The sequence below is a fragment of the Convolutriloba macropyga genome, chromosome 12, assembly GCF_964194025.1.
Source record: "Convolutriloba macropyga chromosome 12, txConMacr16.3, whole genome shotgun sequence".
In the NCBI taxonomy this organism is placed as follows: Eukaryota; Metazoa; Xenacoelomorpha; order Acoela; family Convolutidae; genus Convolutriloba; species Convolutriloba macropyga.
The window spans coordinates 47,657,621-47,678,744 of record NC_134479.1 but is presented as its reverse complement, the minus strand read 5'-3'; the positions used below and the strand labels follow the sequence as shown (position 1 = coordinate 47,678,744).

Here is a 21,124-nt window from a genome sequence, read left to right as displayed (position 1 = left end):
TTTGCTTGTAACCACTTCTAGGTCTCAGTAATCTCTTCTTCATCCAATTTCTTTTCAGTATTTGTCCTATGTGATCAATGAATAGATCAAAAAATCCAATTAGGTCAAATACCAAAAATAGCAGCACACTAATTTTAGTCACTCTGCAGACTTTCTAACTGTCGTAAGCTACTTGCCATCATAGCCCACGACAATAGCGTCGCTTTCTATTTTGTTCGATCTACACTTGTTTGGAATTGTCGATATATTGTACATTCTTTGGTATCTTTGCGGTCGTTTTATTGTTTTTGCTTATGTTTTTTCAGCTCGAAGCCGTGGTTTCAAAAGAACCTTAAAGTTGATTAAACTTTTCGGTGGTTTCAACCTGCGTTTCCACCAATTTGATAGAGTCGACAAAAAACATTGTTTCACGCCAAAGTAATTCCACTTTATTCTGTGAACTTGACTTTAAGAAAACGATGTAGCTGTGAACCTAGCAACTGTGCTTTTCGTTTCAGCCATTTAAAACACATGTGTTAAATTCGTAACCTTTGATTGCATGACCCTTTTTGAGATATCGGCAACATAGACGTTCCTTTGCAACTTCCCCGTACGGATCAGTAAAATTCAAATTCTTGAACAAGGGACAGTTTCCAATTTCGAGTTTTTTGGGTTTCTTTTCTCTCTATATGTGTTGCATCTGTTATTTTTCCTCCGTTCACCCTTGAATTCTGAGAGTCTTTATGTAAGAGCGCTAATCCTATGAGCCATTTTTCAAACCAAAAGACATGTAGCCAGTGGTTGTTCTTGTCGTTGACTTTTATTTTTTGCAAAACTTGAGAAAACTTTGAAAACTTTAAATTGCCAACTGCCATATACAGAGCCGAATTTGTCTCCAGATCAAAAAAATTCTTGCATTTTTTGAGCAAGATTGCAATACAAGATACAGAAATATCAAAAGTAATCATGCTAAATTCAGAAGCTTTATAAGGAGGTAAAATGCGAAGATCCAGATTTTCTCTTAACAGTGTTCCAGTCAGCAGGGTGAAATTTTCCAAAGCATAAGTTTTTTTGCGAATTCAGTTTTCGTTGTGCCGTTCTGCAGAGTCTTTGAATGTTTTCTTTCAACATCGGGAATCAATGATTTGTCCACTCTTCCGATAAACATGTTAGACAACTTCGGTAACTTCAGGGGTTTTTCAACGAAAATTTCCGTCCTCAAATTTACGAGATGATGCTGCTTAAGTTTTCAGTTTTAATTACCATAACAGTTAAGGACATTTTGGTGAGCGTTTTCATGTGAAAGTTTTTCTTTCAAGTAAATAATGACTTCGAGTTTTCTCTTCGGGGCTGATGTAGAGGCAAATTTTGGATCGAACAGGGAAATTTTGTCGTTCATTGTGTTACCTTGATGCGATACATCTCTTCTTTTCATATGCTCTTTTAGATCTTTTGAGCATCTCCCAGGTTTAGACCTCGACTTATGAAAAGACTTTATAATTCTAGTAGGGGGGGGGGGGGTCTTTATTGACTATAAATACACAGTCCAGAACTTAGGTAAAGTCAAGGTAAAGTCTTTTCATGGGTCCAGCTAAGTATTTTCATAGCCAATTAAAGTCGAGCACGGTCTTTTAATAGGTCGAGCATGGTCTTTGCATGAGTCGAGGATCGCATTTGCGGGATTAATAACAGTTAACATTTCTATAATTCTTTTTGTAGTTGTGTAACATCTACCAGTAACGCCAAACTAGCGTTACAACAGGCAGTCCAACTTCGAAAAACAGGTGGATTTCCGCCAAACAATCTTAAGAAATAATGAATTCTTAAGATAAAATGGTTTTCACAATTAAGCAATTTAGCGAATTTGTTTGGCTGAATTCAGCTAGTTAACAAAGCTCTAACAAACAACACTTCAACATCCATGAAATTAGTTTGTTATGATTTAGTTCATTTGTTTCTAAAAATCGCTTCTCAAATATATTTATAATAGCACAGTTCGTTTTTCTGGAAATATGAGAAATATTGAGAAATTTGAACGATAAAACCCGTTGACTACGTTATAAGCAAAAACCAATTTCCAGTGCTAATGTAAATTTTTTGGGTCCAGCATAAACACTTTAGGTCGAGGTAAAGTCGAGCATCATATTTGGTTCAGAATCAAAAATTTTTGTCGAGCCAAATTCTAGCTGAACGATTAGGTCCAGCTAAATTCTTTTCATGGGCTGGTTGAGTCCAACATGGTCTTTTCATACCACTTTTTCGTCGAGCATAGTCTTTTCATAACTCGAAGCCTAAACCTGGGCTGTAAAGAGTATTTGTAGGTTGCGAATGTTCATAATTATATTCAATTGCTTTTCTTGCACATCGGGTTTTAGTTGTTGCTTCTCCTCGGAAAACTGAAGCTTACTCTCAATTATTCTATCTGCATTTCCATTTCATGGTGCTTTTAATCAATTTTTGCTAGCTCGAGATGCAACTTTGTTTCAAATTCTTTTTCCATCCGAACTAATTCTCTATTCAATTTTCAACCCTCTTTTTTGCTGAAAAATTTTAATGACAAAAATTTGTATGATCTACAGAAAAACAAAAGTAAAGGGTTATTTGCAAGACTCAAAAGTTTAGGTTATAATCTATGCTTGACTGTTGTAACACTGATACCTATACATCACTCAAATCGAAATGATTGTGAATAAAGATCAAAATGTGGTAGAACAAACAAAAAATTTATATTGCCCTTAAGTTTGTAAAAAACTGATTTTATCTAAATTGCATCCAGCCTTGGAATAGATGATTCAACTAATGATAAAACAGATTTCTCCTTAATTTAACAAAAAGGGGTCTAAATTTGCGCCAAAGCAACGCAAAAATCAAACAGGTGTTCATTGCCACATCAGCCATCAAAAAATGGAAGCACGCTGAAATGCAAAACAGAATCTTTCAAATCAAGGAGTTGCAATTATTTTCTTCCGACATTACCTGCATTTGCATTTTATGTGTGCCTGTTTGCGTGACAGTTGAGCGCTCAGGGTCAACAAAAGAGTGAATTATATCTGGATCTTAAAAAATTTTGTGAAACTATTCAAAATTATTAGCAAAGGAATCGTTCAGCAGATGACTTCCAGTCCCAAAATTGACGCGACGCAGGGAAAGACTATTCTTATTTTGCAGGAAAAAATTATCTGTGTAATATTCGTTCCTTGGCCCTCTTTTGTTTTCTTTATATTTTTGTTTTTTGTTTATATCATCTCAAATTACTTATGAACAAGTCCAATGCATTTGAGATTGAACGTGAAAGGGGTAGCAATTCAGCTCAAGAAGCAGGTGCAACAGTTGCAATGACTGGTATCAGATTCGATTGAAAAAAATTAGGAGCACAAACGTCCAATTCAAAAACTCACAGAAAAGCAAGTCGATCTGAACGAGCAACTTGGAGCCCAAGAAATGCTTACGTGTAACAATTGATCGTATGCAACTCATTTTTCAACCCAAGTGACAGCAAAAGCGTTCCTAAGAAATTCTTTGAGATTTCTCAATGACTGTCTTAAGATAGATCGGATTGATGCATGTCACATATTACTAGGAGCAATTACTGACAAACAATTTGACTCGCTTTATTGCAAGCTTGTTGTTGATTTTGGCTGAACAGATTTTTTGCCGCCAGAAAACAAACTAAAAAGTGCAAAAAAGTTTGACCATTAGGCCTTTTTTTGACGATCGATTGCCAAAATGTTAAGCAGAGCTTTGAGTGGAAGCAAAAAAGAGGAATTTTTCACCTCTACGGAAAACTGGGCTATTTCGGGTGCTAGTAAAATAAAATTACATTGATACGGGATTTCAAAGTATGTATCATTTTTGCTAACTGCAAACGGCAAAAAAATCAATAAAGAGAAAGAGAGCCACAAAAAATGACGAAATGATTCTGAGAGCAAAAAGAACCTAGAATAAATGACATGCCGTGCACTCAGAAAATTGTTCAATTGCTAGGTTTTCAAAAAAAAACTAAAGTGTTGATAGCACTTTTTAGTAATATGAGTTTTAGCGTTCCGCCAATCTTAATTTTGCGTTTAATTCTGAGAAACACTATTCTGTTAGTGTTTTCCTTCTTAAGCATTAAGAAGCAAATTGTCTCTGCGGTTACGCGTAACAATCATACAAACTCAAAAAAATGATTCCTCTTGTAAACAAACAGAGACTAATGACTGCAAGTACAGGCCACTATTACACAAATAATGTATTTCCTTGTTAAAGCAATAAACGAAAATGAATCTGATTCATCTACTTCGACTCGTTTCTCCTCTAATTGTTCGGCTATGGTTTAAAAAAACTGATACAATTTCGCGCCTTGATGATATTAGAATTTTTGTACTTGATATGAAACTTTTCAAACATGGTAATCGACAGATTCACAGAGTCGGGTCGACAATTATCTGCATCAAATTGTTAGTCTTGTGTAAGGTACAAGGCAAACAAACGATCTATCGTTTGATCCATCATTTGATCTATCGTTTGATCTATCATTTTATCTGTTGTTAAGGTGTTTTTTCACGCTAAACAAGCGAAAGAAAGAAAAAAAGGGGTTAGAGGGGGCCAGGAAAAGCGAAAAAACAGAAAAAAAACTACTTCCCCAGCTGCTGAACATATCAAAGTCTAATAATATTTGTAGAGAACAATGATGCTTTTTTTAACCTAAACATTTTTTAATATAAGATGGAAAAAATCTGTTTTCAGAAAATTTCTATAGAATTTCGCATTTGATCATTTACAAAAAATTTTAGATCGACTACAAGTATTAGTAAATGGTTTTCAGTTTTCACCAATAGCAGGCCGCTCAACAGAAACTAGGATAATAAAGGGTCAAAACGATCATCGAAGTTGATCTCAACATAAACAATCACTCGAAAGTACCTCCTAAACTAGACGGCTCTTAATAAACTGTGATGTTTAATAGAAAGGGTACAAAACCAAAAGGAGAGGTTGTTGGTAGTTTTGTCAAAAAATGGCATCAGATTTGAAGCACTTGTAATTCACAGTTGTAACAAAATGTATCAAAATCATTGAAAAAAAAACATTTTCATCTGTTTAAACTGTCATAATCTCATGTTAAACGGTACCGAACACATCAATTTGAAAAAACATAAAAGCAGTGGTCAAACAATTTTGAGAAGCTGGATATTGAGGAGCGTAATATGGCAATCGTTTGAGATTTTCTCAACAAAAACCATTACTGCAAAGAACCCAAACTGAGGCATATGAGAGATCTTTGAAGGTCTTTTGATCTGAATTTTATTGAGAATGAAAACACACTATGAAAACTAACAGGAGCGACACTTGGATTGACGCAAATCACACTAATGTTAACAGAGATATGAGCTAGGTAAAAACAATTACCGGAGATCATTATTCAATTCTTTTTATGGATACTGACTACAGAGCTACTGCTTTTGAATAGGAAAGCTTTGGAGTGGGGTTTTTAAAAACCTGGTTGAAACTGAAGAATGCTAATGAAATTGCAGTAGTCCATTATTACATGCAATAAGAGATAAAGAAAGTCGAAGAAATCTTTGAGCATTTCCGTTGTGAGACATCAGTGATAAAGTTTCAACTCTTGCCTTAAGAAATTGTATCGAAAAAAAGATGCAAAAAATTAAGCAACTGCAGTCACCTGTTAACAACCACAAAAATTTTAGCGCTTAAAAAAGACACTGAGATCAACAGTTTCCAGACAAAAAAAACAGCTCATTATCAATGCACTGAGAAAACGCTGGAGAAGTTGATGAACAGGAAAAAGTGGGAATTTTACCAAAAAACTTTAAACGTAGATAGTCAAAATTACTCAAATTCTTTTTTATAGGTATCAGCAAACAAAAAAGAGGAGAAAAAAGAAACAAGCAAGAAAATACAGAAAACCCTAAAATTTTAACGCGTTTGGTTGTCTTAAACCGCTAAACTGTAGCATTCCATTCCAGAACAATCATTGATCTCATTTTCAAAAAGCAATAATATTCGTATCCACTAAAAGCTGTTGCCAAAAACTGATACTGCTGAAATTCATGCAGTTGTGAACAAATGCACAATGAAAACAGCACCAACAGTTTTGATCTGTACAATCTCTTTGTAAAATTGCTCAACGATAAAATTAATCCTAATTTATCAAAACTCTTCGACATATGTTTTGTGAATAGAACTTTAAGCCGCAATTTTAAGTTCATCTGACATAATTATAGTTCGAAAAAATGTAGAGTGGTGGGAACGACCGAAAGAACGGCTTATCTCACTTCTCTCAACACTAGCAAAAAACCTTCGAAACTCTTCCATTCAACAAATTTTACCATTATTTTAACTACTCGAGATTCAGTTCAGTTTGGTCCGGACAACGAAGAGGTACCGCTGATGCCTTGGCTCATTTTGTAAAAAACGCTGGAAACAATTTTTTAAAAAAAAACAATTTTCTAGAGATGAGAGAAGCATTCGATAAATTTGATTTTTGTACCATACTAAACAAAGTTCTAACCTAAGTTTGAGCGGACCATTACCATAGTGATACCTCTTTTAATTGAAAGAAAGCAGTCTTCAAAATGGCTCTCAAACAGCAGTTTCTTTTGATGCTTACCAAGTCAAAGTTGCTTACCAAGTCAGACCACTACTTTCTATTATATAAATATACTACAGTTTAACTTTAACAGATAATCTACAGACTGTCATTTACTCCTCGATTCTGGTAGTGGTTGTACTATGATCCATATGTCACTTGCAAGAGAAATAATGCCTAATTGTGCGCAATCACAATGGTCCTAGAAAAAACCACTCAAATTAAAGTCTTTTTCGAACAGTATAGTGGAAACTCTAGGAACTCTAAAAACGCCAGTCCGTTGTAATGATTGGAACATTCAAAGAGCATAAATCACGATAGTAGCAGACGGATTTAGACCTATTCTAGGACGAGATCTTTTTGATCAACTGGGCATAACAATCTCACAAAAACCTTGCCCAAATATAGAAATCAACAACATAGAAACACCTTGTGCGATAAAAAAAATCGGTGGCAAAAGAATTCCCTGATCTAATCTCACGAATAGGAAAATCGAAAAACCATACAGTCAGTTCAAAATTTCACAACAATTATCGAGTAACGCATCAAAAAGGGAGAAAAGTGCCAATTCACCTTCAACCAAAAGTAAAAATCGAACTTAAAAAATTGTTAAATTAAGGACATCGAAAAACTAACAAACTGCTCTGATCACTTTTTCATATCTCCGATAGTTATTACAGTCAAAAAGGATCAATCAATCAAAATAGCATTAGATTCCAAAATTTTGAATAAATTTATCCACAAAAACAAATACCAGATGCCCAATATCGATTCGCTAATTCAAACGATTTCACAAACACTGTCAACCACGGCGCAAGGGACACCTTATTTAACGACACTCGATTTGCAATACGCGTATAGTCAATCAAATTTACACAGAGATACGGCCCGCCATTGTAACGTCAAGCTCGTAAGCGGAGATATAACCGGCACTTACCGTTTTAAAACGGAGTTTTACGGTCTAACGGATATGCTAGCCGAATTTCAGAAAGCAATTGATTGTACACTCGCGGGCCTAAATAAAACATACTGTTTTGTGGACGATATACTGATAATAAGTGGAGGTGGAATTGAACAACATCTCGATCTTATTCGAAAATGTCTGATGAAATTAGATCAAGAAAACCTTCGAATCAATCTCGCAAAATGTCCTTTTGCAAAAGATAAAATTGAATGGCTTGGAAATAGCATCACTCAAACAGGCATAACACCATTATCCAATAAAACAGATGCAATCGAAAAAATGTCTTCACCTACAAATCTAAAAAAACTCCGATCTTTTATGGGATCAGTTCATCATCTGGGTACTTTTATTCCTAATCTGTTGCAATTATGTTATCCACTTAGACCAATACCTAAGAATATTACAAAATTTATTTGGACCGACGAACGCGAAGAACAATTCAAATTGATAAAAGCGATGATTGCTGAAACAACTGAAAATAAGCATTTTAACCCGGACTTAGAAACACGTATAAAATGCGACGCTTCACGTAAAGGTTTGGGTTGTGCATCAGAACAACGAAGAGCAAACGGTTGGCACACCGTGGCTTTTGCTTTGCGATTTTTGGATTCTGTAGAAGATAGATATAGCATCAATGAACTCGAGTTGTTGGGTGTTCTTTGGTCTATCGAACATTTCAAATATTATTTATATGGTAAACCATTCACCGTAATAACTGATCATAGAGCTTTACTTTCGATAATGAGAGAAAATAGAGCTAATAAATCCTACAATCGTCGTCTAACACGTCGGGTAGATAGACTACTACCTTTTGACTTCACGATCGATCATCTACCTGGTTCAAAAATGGGACTTAATGACTATATCTCTCGCGACCCACAACAAAAAAGCTGTTAATATATCTGCATATGACGAAAAATTCATAGTTGCTAAATTGGATGTGATTGAGAGCGGCGCGAAACGCTTCCTATTAAATGCAGAGGATTACATCGGTTTTACAGCGCGAAATCCACTTCTAAAACAAGCCCCAAATACCCCAAATTCCATTAACAAATTAGGCAGTGAATTCGCACCGCGAAATCCAGAATATTCCGCGATAACGGAATAAGATAATACAATTAGCAAATTAGCACAAGATAACTCAAATTCTAATCTCCAAATCGAGAAGACCAACATTTCACACTCCCTTTTTGCCTTGAATCGTTCTACAAATCAGTTGCCCAATAAATTGAATAATTTTCAAAGACTCGCAAACAAATTTCAAAACGTACTCATGATGTCCAACTCTGACGACGAAAACCTAATGCACGTAAAGCAGTCAACACTCTCAAAGGTCAGATTCGCGGACGAGGCAGGTCCATCAACGGCTCCCGCAGTGCAAGCAACACACTTAACACCCAACACCGACACCACAACGGTCACGTCGCCCTCTACTGATGATCTGTACACAGATGCCTTCATTTTTGCGCTATCAAAAATTTTTTCAAGCACCCTAATGTCCAGCCTGACGACCAAGGACGCGATCCTCAAAGAGATAAGAGACTGCATTCTGACGGAAAATCAGGATAGATGCAAGCAGATTTCGCCGTACATTCATACTTTCTAGAAGGACATGCACGTCAAGAATGGATGCGTGTGCATCGATGACAGGATAGCCATACCACACTCGATGACAGGATAGCCATACCACACTCGATGACAGGATAGCCATACCACACTCGGATAGCCATCCCACACTACGTGGAGGCAATTCACGCAACACAACCAGGCAGCTGGGGAATGACAGACATGGCGACACATGAATGGTGGCCATGCATGCATCGGGACATAATATCAAAAACAGCAAAGTGCAATCCCTGTGTCAAAATTGGTAAAAATTTAAAGTCTATTATTCCTGCTAACAAATGGGCACCATTAAAATTATGTAAAGTACCAATTGAAGAAATTCAAATTGACTTTGGCCGACCCATTTATAATGAAAAAAATCAAGAAGTTTACTTCCTTGTATGTATAGATCGATTTTCTAAATTCCCGACAGCAGAGGTATTTGATAGAGCTAGCGCAGACAACATTTTAAAATTCCTTCAAAAATATGTTTTGCTACACGGAATACCACGTTCAATTCGATTAGACCAAGCGCGATGCCAAACTGGTAATCAAATTAAAGCATTTTGTAGTCAAAAAAATATACAATTATTTGAAGCTCCAATACACGATCACAGAGCAATTGGACTCGTTGAAAGGCTAATACAAACAATCAAGAATCGTTTAGCTTGTATTAAAACGGCGGCCCAAAAGCAATTTAACTTGAAAGCATCGATAAATTTTCTAATTTACCAGCTACGTATATGTCGACAAAAGACAATAAATATATCACCATTTGAAGCACATTTTGGCAAAAAAGCCAAGACTCCGTTAAGTAATATTTCAACGAAACCTAATCCTAATAACCTCACGTATAAACGCATTTTGAATAAATATTTAGATTTGGAGACAGTCCGTTGGGAGGAACTAATTTCTGAAGAAAATTGGGATGTAGACGCCAGAAGAGACACAGAACTGGAATACAACAGGGACAAACTGAGCAAAGATGCAACCCGGAGAAAGAACGCCGACCCAGAGAAGGAGTCTAGACTAATCACTCATCCGTCTTGATGTTGGTCTGACAGTGCCACGAACAGAAACATCTTTATCAGTTTAATTAGCCAAGAAAAAACCGAGGACTAAAAGGTCGAATAAAAGTCTTGGTGGACTTTTCGAGGTCTTGGCACCTGGTTATTCAGTATTCAAGACGGATGCATATAATTCTGTTATCAAAGAACCAGGTAAAAGAGAAGTCACGATCCGCAACTCTGATTTGGCGAAATTTGGGACTAAAGCAGAGCGTCAAACGGAACTCCAAATTTACGGAAATAGGAGACCAAAAGTACCATCCGGGAAAATAACGGAAGAATTAATAAACCAACATGCGAAAGAGGCAAGGAAGAAGTTTGAGGGAAATAAGAAAATGAAACATAGAAAGATCGCCGATGATGCCAGTGCTGTATCATCTATTCATTCTAACGTTACGAGAGCACTGAGAGTGAGAATGCCGGCAAATCCCAAAATAACAGTAGTACCAGGACTGCCACAGCCACCCTCAGAAAATCTAAGTGATTTCGCGCCGCCAGTGGAGCTCCCATTGACATCAATTGTAATTGCAGAGCCGCCCTCAAGACCAAAAAGGAAAGCCGCTACCAAAGCATCTGCAGCAATACAGCCATTAAAAAGAAAAAGATCTTCTCCGTCAATCACGGAATCAGACTAATTATTAGCGTCTGTCCAAACATGCCCTCCAAAAACTTTCTTGTCTACAGCACCTTCACGAAACAAAAGAAGGCAGCTAATTAAACAAACTCAAATTCAAAATAAGCCGATTGTATCTTCAATCAAGAAAGTCGCAGCTCAGAGCCAAGATTTGGAAACAGACTATACAGTGGGACAATGTTCTCCTGTACACACGTTTCCGACCCAGTATTATATCTCACTAAACTACGAGGGACCAGAAACGTCCATGACAGTCGGCGAAGCTGAGAGACTATATGAAAGTGATTCAGATTAAAACTTGCAAAAAATCATTGAAGTATTTTTTATAGTAATCAGTAAATATGTTATTAATTTTCTGATAAACCACTTCGTCGTTTATTTTTGCCGAGGACAAATGTGATATATTATGACATTGTATTAAAAAGGGGCTATTGATTTGGGTACACCGAATCTGTTTAATTTTAATTTATTTTAATTTAGTTCATTTAGTTTCTATTGTCAATTTCCTGTTTGAAGATCAAATCTTCATATTTCACGTTTATTTCATTTAATTACAAAAATTGTCTGAAAACCCTGTGTGTTATTGTAATCTTGTGATTTGAGTTGCCGCTGTTGGAGATATTTTGATGTGATCAAATTGTTGATCAAATTTAGTTAATTTTGATTTCCTCATTCTGCTCAATTCGTAATTCAAGTTTAGTTGCCTCTCTTTATTCTCAAATGCGCTCCTCCAAACACTCAATTGTATTCAAACAATTTTTAGTTGTAATTCGCTAAGCGAAATACAAATCTATAAACTAGAGCTACAATCGTGCCGCCAATTGCACGCATACTTAGCACCCACAAAAACGAAATCTCATATTTCAAATTTAATAGCGAATTCGCTCCGCGAAATAGCATATAATTAAGAACCATAAATCCTGTGTTTTGGCACCGCTATTTCACTCCGAATACAGTAACAAAATCTGTATGACAGATCTCCTTTCAAATGTGCGTGTTAATTAGTAGACTAATTGTATTATATACATACTCGAACAATTTATTATTTTATATTTGTTGCAGTGAAGTATGAACTGTTACAAACCAGGATAACAATAGTCGTCCAAGAGACCACAATTTTAAAACCTAATTCGACAGCAGCTCTGGGTAATTATTTTTAGTTACAAACAGGAAAATACATAAGCTTAGCTTAAATAGGCAAATTTTGCGCAAATTTATTTGAAATTTTGATGACAAAATTTGAGCAATACGGCCACCTTTTTGTTAAAAACGATGTTGCAGGCAACGAACCCTGGGGGAAAACGGAAATTATTGTAATGATGCCACGTGTTCACTTAATTTGACAGAAGAAGCAAAAATTTAATAATAATTGACATAATGAATACACAAATTCCGTGAAAATGAATGTTAGCTATTAACAATATTAAAACCTTGATCATTACACAACAAAGGCCGACATGAATATGGAACGAAGTTCAATTTCAGCTATGATAATCCATGTGAATTTACAAGACATTTGTGAAATTCGTTTGCATTCAAAAACTAGGCTAGTGATATTGAACGTATCCGCGAACTCTGTTGATAGGAAATACCTCCGAATGACAGAACATCACTGCTTATTACAATTCAAAGAATTTGAATTGTATTGGGGCGCTGTCTTTTTTTTAAGATCTGTTCACACATTTTCATGATTTTTGAAGTCAAATTGGAGTACTGATTTTGGTCACGCCGAAACAGGAAGTGGAGCGAAAAAGCGAGTGGTTTTGCGGCGTGAATTTTTTTCGCTTCAAATTTAAAGTAGAGTGAGAAATTGGTGTTTGAACAAAAATTCGTTTTCTCGCTAGTGGTTTTTTGTTCACATGCGGCAATTTGACTTTGATTTTTACTGTTTTTTCGTTTTTTTTTTGGATCGGATTTTTTTCTAAATGGTTTTACCAATCCATTCATAGTCAGTTCTAGGTCTAGTTTTCTGTTTAGTCAATGAAAATTCTTTGAATTGTACGTCAGGACTTGTCCTGCTATGTTTTTTTGTTTTTTAGACGATTCAACCGACTTGTACTTACCGATTTGATGCCCTCAGACAGCTACAGAATGAATTTGACCCTGGTTGGAAAGGGTTCCCCACCCAAAACAAAAATGAAGCCTTTCGACGTGGACTTGTATCCTTCTGTTGTGGAAGTCACCGGTACCCAAGAATTAAGGACCCTACTGAAAATTAACTACAGAGTCGCAGGAAACTTCTCTGTAAGTCCTTTTACCGATGGAATAGAAAATCTATGTAGTTTCTCGCCATACCTCATCTAGCCTATTAATTGTGCCTGGAACATAAAGAGCCCCCCCCCCCCTCCCCCGTCCTACCCTAATTTACACAACAAATCAACTGTTCAGTGCGATTGAGTAATCTAAAGCTTCAAGTGGATTCCGAACAAAACTCTTTAAAAGTTTTTGTTTAATTTCCACTAAAATATGATATTTGCATGAGCAACTAAAGATATTTCAGCCTAATCGAGCTTCTGCAAATCTTTGAAAAGGTTTTTTTAAAGATTTTTTACAGCTTTTAATCTTGCTTTTAAATGTTGATTAGAGATTAGTTCCAATGCCCGAAAAAACAGATTTGCTCAAATTAAAACTTTAGAGCTGTAGAACCGTACAGCCTTAGCCAGTCTCGATCCCCTGACGCTCGAATCTACTCTCCAGTCTGAATATAATCTGATATGCGCCAAGTCCAGCGTCTGCGAGGTCTGGTCAGTTCCCCGTCCGGAAACTGAATACTCGGACCAGTCTGGAGTCTGGATGGTCTTGTGGTATGCGCGACTCTCGTTAGTCTGAACGGAGCTCCTTTTCAGGATCTGAGGAGAAACCTTTCCATGGGCGTCAAAGTATGGTTAATACCAGGAAGTAAAGCCGTCGAAAAAAATCCAATCCCCGAAAAAATAAAGAATCAATCTCTGACGAAGATTTAATTTTTTTAAAAAACAACACCCAATTCAGTTGATGAGGGATAAGACCGCGCAAAATGACTGTCGAACTCGGACGACATATAAACGGAATAAAGTCCATTCATTTTCCTGACGAAAAAATGCCTCATTTTAATTGTCATTGCATCTTCAACTCTAAACCGTGCTGTTCCCAATATTTTAAGAATGCTTGACGCACGACCTAAGTGGGTCTGACATATCCAGTGCGCACCCTAAGTCAGTCTGGAACCTCAGTGAGGAACCCAAGCAGGTCTTATGCTCCTGCGAACACTCTCGCCATCGACAATTCGATCAGATTGATTTTGATCTGGAGTGTCGGACCTAGTTTGGGTACGGCACCTCATCATGTAAAAATTTTGTGTTATTTTGCTATCTATATTTTGTTTAAAAAATTATTCCCTATACTATTAAACAAAGAGAACCAACTAAATATTATGCTTTCAAAAATCATGAAAAGTTGCGAAGTGTTCGTTAAAAATATTTTAACTGCTCATTGGTTTCGAAGATAATTGTGCTTGATGCAGTCTTTAAATTGGATCTGTTTCGATATAACCCAAGGAAGTCCGATGAAATCTGATCATAGACAGAGATGACTCAATTGAGTTTTTTATCAAAAATTTGTCTATTGACCAACTAATTTAGGTATGACGGTCAGATCAATCACAACAAATAATTCGCATTTTATGTAAAATAGTGAAATACATTTAGTCGGAAGGACAGTAGAAGGTTATTTAGACTGTGATATATCGCGAAGTAGAGAACTTAACAATTTAAGCTGAAACTTCGATACGTAAAGAAAGCTATCTTACCTGATGATAGTGAAGTAATTTTATTGCTTAATAGCTTCTAATTTGAACCTAATCGTAGCTCGTTGCAGCAAATTTGATCATATCTCAATTTCATCAGTGTACATAAGACATAAAATTATGTAGAAAATCCGGCCTTTCCACCATTAATGATGACCATAAGTCAACTTGCCAATCTTCGACGTAGATATTAGAGACACGTTCTCAAATTGGGAGATCATTGTGCTACGTACAAAACAGCTCAACTAGTAATTGCCATATACCGCATGGGAAAACCCGGTTCAATCTTTGGATGTAAATTAACCCACATCAGCTAATCTGTACAGACCTTAAATACCTGCGAAAAACTGTATATTTAGGCATTTTTTAATTTAAATGTTTGAAAAATAAATTACTTGTGTTCGAGACCTCGACAATTGTGTCCCGGCCACCGATCGAATAACAAAAATGGCATATGCAGGTCCCCTACTGCTTTAATAATGTCATCTGAAGCGAAATGTCGCACAAAAATAAGAGGAAAAAAACAAAGCAGATGGTGCATTTGCGAGACTAAACCTGAAAATTAAGAGTCTTATCTGCCCTAAGAAGCCATTTGATACTCCTCCAAAAGAGATAAGAACAGCGCTTCTCAAATACTTTTCTCCTGAAACAAAAATACTATCGGAACAAAAGGTTTTATTCCCTCTGCTATCTAAGGATTAGGAGAAACTAATGAAAACTTCGTAGTGTGTAACAGAAGAAGCACAATACTGTGACTCCGAAGCACATACAACAGCGACCCAACCCGAACAGTAGTTGCTAAAATCCAGATGTGTCTCAGGTTTGAGAGACCCTGAGACAAAACTAAACTTACTCCACGGCAATGAAAATATTAAACAAGGGTGTCCCTGTCTTCAAAATGACAGAAATTACAGAAAAAAAGGTGCAGTTCAGATGTCAAGCAGTGGATTTAGCCGGTTCCTCAATAGGACACCAAAACGCCAAAAAAGAAAAAAATGGTTACAACTACAAGAAGGCCATTAAAATAATGCGATTGAAGAGTAGATGTAGAAGTAAGCCACGTGACCAGCTTTGAACTAAAAAAAACAATTACATCAGAAAGATTGGAGCTCTCTACTAAGATGTGCAGGAGTAAAACCAAGCCTAACTCAAGTAAGCATGGCCAACACAACAGCTTCTGCGGTAAAGAAGGTTACTTAAGTGTTCAAATGTATTCCAAAAACGAGATGTGAATTAACTGTACACGGCAAAATCTGTTCAATATATCAGTGAGATGAGAGTACTTTAGAGTAATAAAAAACAATAAAATAAAAACGCAAGTCGATATTCGTGCTGATACTAACATGATATATTCAGTCCAATAAATTGAGCTTAGTAAACCTCAGTGAGATGGTAAAATCAGACATCTTGAGGCCTGTGTTGGTCACCAATTGCATTTTCTAGGAATACTAACATATGATTTTGAGCTGTACGGAAGTAAGTATAAGCAACAACAACTAACAGTTGCACAGTACGACAAATAATTTTTGGGCATCTAGAGAGCCATACTTACGCGCAACACCTTATGTGATGAGAAATTTCTAGCAGTCTAAGAAGACAATTGCAAGTGAAACTCAGAAGATCACGCATAGAAGAGAAAGTTCACATTATTTGCAAAATAGTTAACGAGGAACAAACATTGCCAGACATGGAGGCCTTCCTCTATAATCTCAATGGGGCCTCATAATTTGACCAATTGAACTATCAGACGCATGCTATGAAATGGAGCTTGACGAGGATGCGAAGAACTTTTCACAGTCACGAAATTTCAATGACTGTTGAAAATATTCTGGTTTCCCCGGGTCTAAAGAATTCACCATCAATCCTCCAGAGTTGCGTCGAGTCAACTCCGAGCGAAATGTAGAGTGTGATATATCTTTCAAGACGATATACTAGTACATGGAACAAAGAAGAGCAAAGCAGAGCCTGCAGTCAGAAGTCGATCATTTCAGAAAAATTTCATTGTCCTTGAAATCCTACTCGAAACAATTCCCGATGGTTGTGTTCGTGGCTACTTTGTTTCTGAAGATGAAGGAGCTATCGGTTCTGAAAAGCATAATGGGAAAATCAAAAGTGCGAATCATGTGATCTATTTTTCCTGAAAATGTTGCAAGCCAAAGAGATCTACTCATATATCGAGTAGGATAAGGTTACAATTGTCTCTGTAATCAGTAGATAGAATTTAATTTTCATCGGAGGGAGGTTTACTATATAGACTGATCCTATATCTCTCCACTCAAATATCCCTAAAATATCTCTCCGCAACAGACAAAGAAATTCCAAAAAGAGCATGAGTAAGAATCAAGAAAGGGGCAAAAACTGTCAAGGGATTCGATTTCAAAAGAAGGAAACACAAACACGGAGAACCAATTCCACGTGCAGATGTTCTGAGCAGCAGATTAGTGTTTGAAAGAGACGATTACAATGATTGAGTGTGTTTCACCTTGAACAATATCTATATGCAGTCCGATCTGGTAGTCCAGTCAAACATCACATATGAACTGGAAATGTATTGAATCTTCCAAATGTCATCAAAAGAATAGACAACGGCAACTGGAAACATTGCGCAGAAGCATAGAAATGCTTCGGAAAAAAATGCTCAAACAATTCAAAATTTTGCATTGTGTTGTACTTTTCATTCCAACCAATATAATATCTGTGGTGATGGCTAAAACTCATAAAATTCAACTGGGAAAAAAGCCTCACAGACAGCAATTCGAATGATAGCAGGTTGGTCCGGCATCAATCCAGATGTGTTTTGTGATATTGCTAAATAAAACAATGCCAATACAGGCCTAGGCTAGGGAAAACAGTATCTACTTGGCCACAAGCGGATATCTGGGAAAACTCCACTTAAACTGGGGTTATTTTAAGGACCCAAAAAAAATCTTAGTGACAGTGAGCGCGCGGTATCAGGTTTGATAGAAATTCGCAAACAGTGAATGTATACTCAAGTCAAATGTTTGCCAGAATTCGGATATCAAAATCCTAAGTATGAGACAATAGTCCATAGTTTTTTAAGCTGTTTAAAACGTTGTCATAATGTTGGTGTGAATCACTGGGTACTAGGAAAGTGGTGTCACCCATCTACCATCCATGTGCGATTGGATTTGCTCAAAGAGTTGTTCAAAAAGTGAAACGGAGTTTACTTCAAGCCTGGAGTACAATAATAAGTTGTCTTTTGCCGATTTCCTCCACCAAGATTTGATGAAACAACGGAAAACTACCAAGAAGCGGAGCAAACCACCTGTAGAATTTTTGAAGGGAGGAAAAATCAGATTTCCACGGTCGCTTAATTTGATCTCTGTGAACCTGTCCTTTTCAATGCAACCAGCAATTCACGAACAATGTTAGCAAACTTTATCAACCACAAGTTGAAAAACATCTTTTTCATCCAGTCGGAGAAATCAAATTGAACAGAAATTGTTATTGACGACCAATTTGCCCGTCTGGAAGTGGATGAAATCAAGAATGAATCTACTGATCACAAATCTACTAACTCACACGCCGCGATCAGCAAGGACAACATAGCCGTGGCCTCACCTGATTTCACTGAACGATCTTCAGTAACTGAAGGCCAGTAACCATCTGTGGCCTCAAGAACTTTGAGGGGACAGAAAACAGCCATGAAAATTTGAAGAAGAAATACCTGCCAATTTGCATAATGAAGGTGGCAGGGTGTGATATATCCCTGAGTAAAGAGCTTAGGAGTTTAAGTGGAAAACTCAATTTATTAAGAAAAATGGATTCTGGTTTGAAACAAATCATTGCTTCAATTTTGTCAAAGTTTATCAGCGGACAGAAACTATAAAAATGGCGTAAAATTCAACTTTACCTCCATTATATGATAAATATAAATCCATTTGCCAATCAACCTTGTAGATATCCAAGACACCTCCTCAAATTCGAAAAGCAATGTTATGTGCAAAAAAACTGCATTATTTTTAGCCATATACAGCAAGGAGAAAACTTGTTGCTACCTAAGGTGTGTTGAAATTATCCAATATCAGCTAACGTATATCTAGAGGGGATCTCTTTATTTTCATACTGATGCGGACTATAAAAATCTGCCATTTTAGGCCATTTTGAATTCAATGACTGAACTAAAAAGAACTCTTGTTACCTGTGCTCGAACCACGACACTATCAATGGCTGCGTGCATTTTTCTCAACGTTCTATTTCAACCAAGAGAAAAATTTTAATTTTTTGGCTCTTTCATAACTCTTATATTGGTACAATTGAGTAAATAGATCGTAAATCGAAGCTTATATTGGTTACTTTTTTTAAATAATCTAAAGTCTCAGCTTCCTCTCATTGCTTGACAAATTGCCTACAATCTCCGCTCTGTTAGTTTACTTATAATTGAGCAAAACATTAAATTCATTGGGTGCTGGTCATATCTTGTCTGTGCCTCGCAAAAATAAAAGCAGACAAGATGAGATGAATCTGTTGAAGGCAACGGAAAGGATGTGAAACTTCAAACGTAGATTTCTAGAATTACAATATCAGTTTAAACGTTTTCTTGACCATTGGTGAAGAACCTCTCAGGAGGTTCTCATAAACTGACACGTCATCATCAAGTTGATGTGGTCTGTTGCTTCTTTTTGGAAAAACCATGTAAACATGTCGACAGAAATTTAAAGCAAACTGTTTTATTTTAACTATCCTTCAAACTGTTATAAATGAAAAGTTTTCACGGTTGCGCAGATGCAAGTCAAAGCAAAGATTTTTGCTCTCCCAGATTTCTGTTGCACTAAACTTTTGTTTACATTCAGCATGCCCAGAACAGACTTATTTCGGATCAAACTGCTGCAAGACAAATTTCCAGACTCTCTGGCAGCTGTCAAAGTGAGTCCTAATCAACACCGCGTTATCTGCTGGACTTGGCCCAGATCAGAGGTCATTTTGTCTTAGATTATTTCACATTGAGACAGCAGAAAATATTTGATTTTTCTTCAGGTCATGCTAATAACAGTCAAACCCGATGGTAGTCAATGTCCTTGTCAAATTTATGACCAAAGTCCAACTGGACAAATAGTTATTGGAGACGTGGACACCCATCCACTGACCCCCGGAGATGAATACTTCGTCACTATCCGGACATCCAGTTTCTTCGGACTCCAGACCAGTCCCACGTATATTGTGAGATCCCTACCTGTTGATGTTATTACTTGGAATACACAGCTTGACGGGGCTCTGGCCAAATTTGACGTGCAGGTTGCTGGAGGTGTCGGGAGCTACATAGCTTACCAAATTAAAGATCGAGGCGTGAACAAAAAAACTATAGAGACGGGAACTTTGCCTTTCAGGTTAGCAACACACGTCAGGGAGTTTTTGTGGTCTCGAGAAACAGCAATAGCTTTTTTAAAAGCTTTCTAATGGCCGGAAATGCACATTTGTCACAGGTATTTGTATATTGATAAATTTTCTGCAAATTTTGGCAACCTCTACAAAAATTTGGCTGGATGTAACAGCTTACTGTTTTTGTCGACGCGCCTCTTGTCATTGTTGCTTTTCTTGTCGAACTAAAAAAAACTAAGATGTAGATTGATCAAACTTCGTTCTCGGAAAATCTTTTAACAGCAATATAATGTTAAATCTCAGAAATCGGTCACGCCAACAAAGTTCTGTTGTTTCTTATTAATTGGTCTCAAGCAAAGTTGTCAATACCTATGTTACCCTTGTGATTTTTAATGCAATTGTTTGCCCAACCGGTATTTCGTCGGGCCCTTTTAATTTTTTGTTCTCAAAACGGGAAAAAACTGGAAAATGCCCGGACAATATTGAGTGGCTGAGCAGCTCTATTGCAGCTCTACGCCTTTCTAGTTTTTTATTATGCGATTCACGGAAACCATTTTGAGCAGACAATTTCATGGTGTGAAGGGCGGTTCCTAATCTTAAAAATTGAACCCTCAGTCAACCCCCTCCCCCAAAAGAACCTATTCTTAAAACAAGCTCTTATGTTTGATAATTGAGTCAAGCCGGCAGAAACAAGAGGCAGCGATACCCTAGTAATGAGCGGATTCAAATCTTGCAAGAATCTTGCAAGATGATTCAAAACTTTCAAGATTCTTGCAAGAATCTTGCAAGATATCAATCAAGGCAAAAAAATAAATCGGGGTACAAATGTTTTAGGAAACATCTTTGAAGCAAACTTTTGTTTATTAAACAAATTACAAAACCGAATTCAATGAAAAAAAAATTAGCTCGGATTCAAAAACTTGCAAGAATCTTGCAAGAATCTTGCAAGTTTTTGAATTCTGGAAAATTTATTTGTGTGTAATTGGTGGCTGAAACTAACTGAAACCCAAATGAAATGACTGATATCAGTTTTTTTGATCAGCAAAACTGAACTTAATTGACTTTTTTTGAACACGCCTTTTGAATGTGAAATCTTGCAAGAATCTTGCAAGTTTCTTGCAAGATTTTGAATTCAAAATTAAATTTCCGACAAATAACTAGA

The 21,124-nt window shown here is 36.6% G+C and overlaps 1 protein-coding gene across 1 annotated transcript in view; it reads left to right on the top strand.

Annotated features, from left to right (window-relative positions):
* Positions 1–21,124, top strand: part of LOC142350519 (uncharacterized) — a 63,450-nt gene that overhangs the window by 15,186 nt on the left and 27,140 nt on the right. The window contains exons 4-5 of the mRNA XM_075402369.1: positions 12,878–13,082; positions 19,621–19,970. Coding sequence (XP_075258484.1) covers positions 12,878–13,082; positions 19,621–19,970 — 555 coding nt within the window. The remainder of the gene's footprint in view (positions 1–12,877; positions 13,083–19,620; positions 19,971–21,124) is intronic.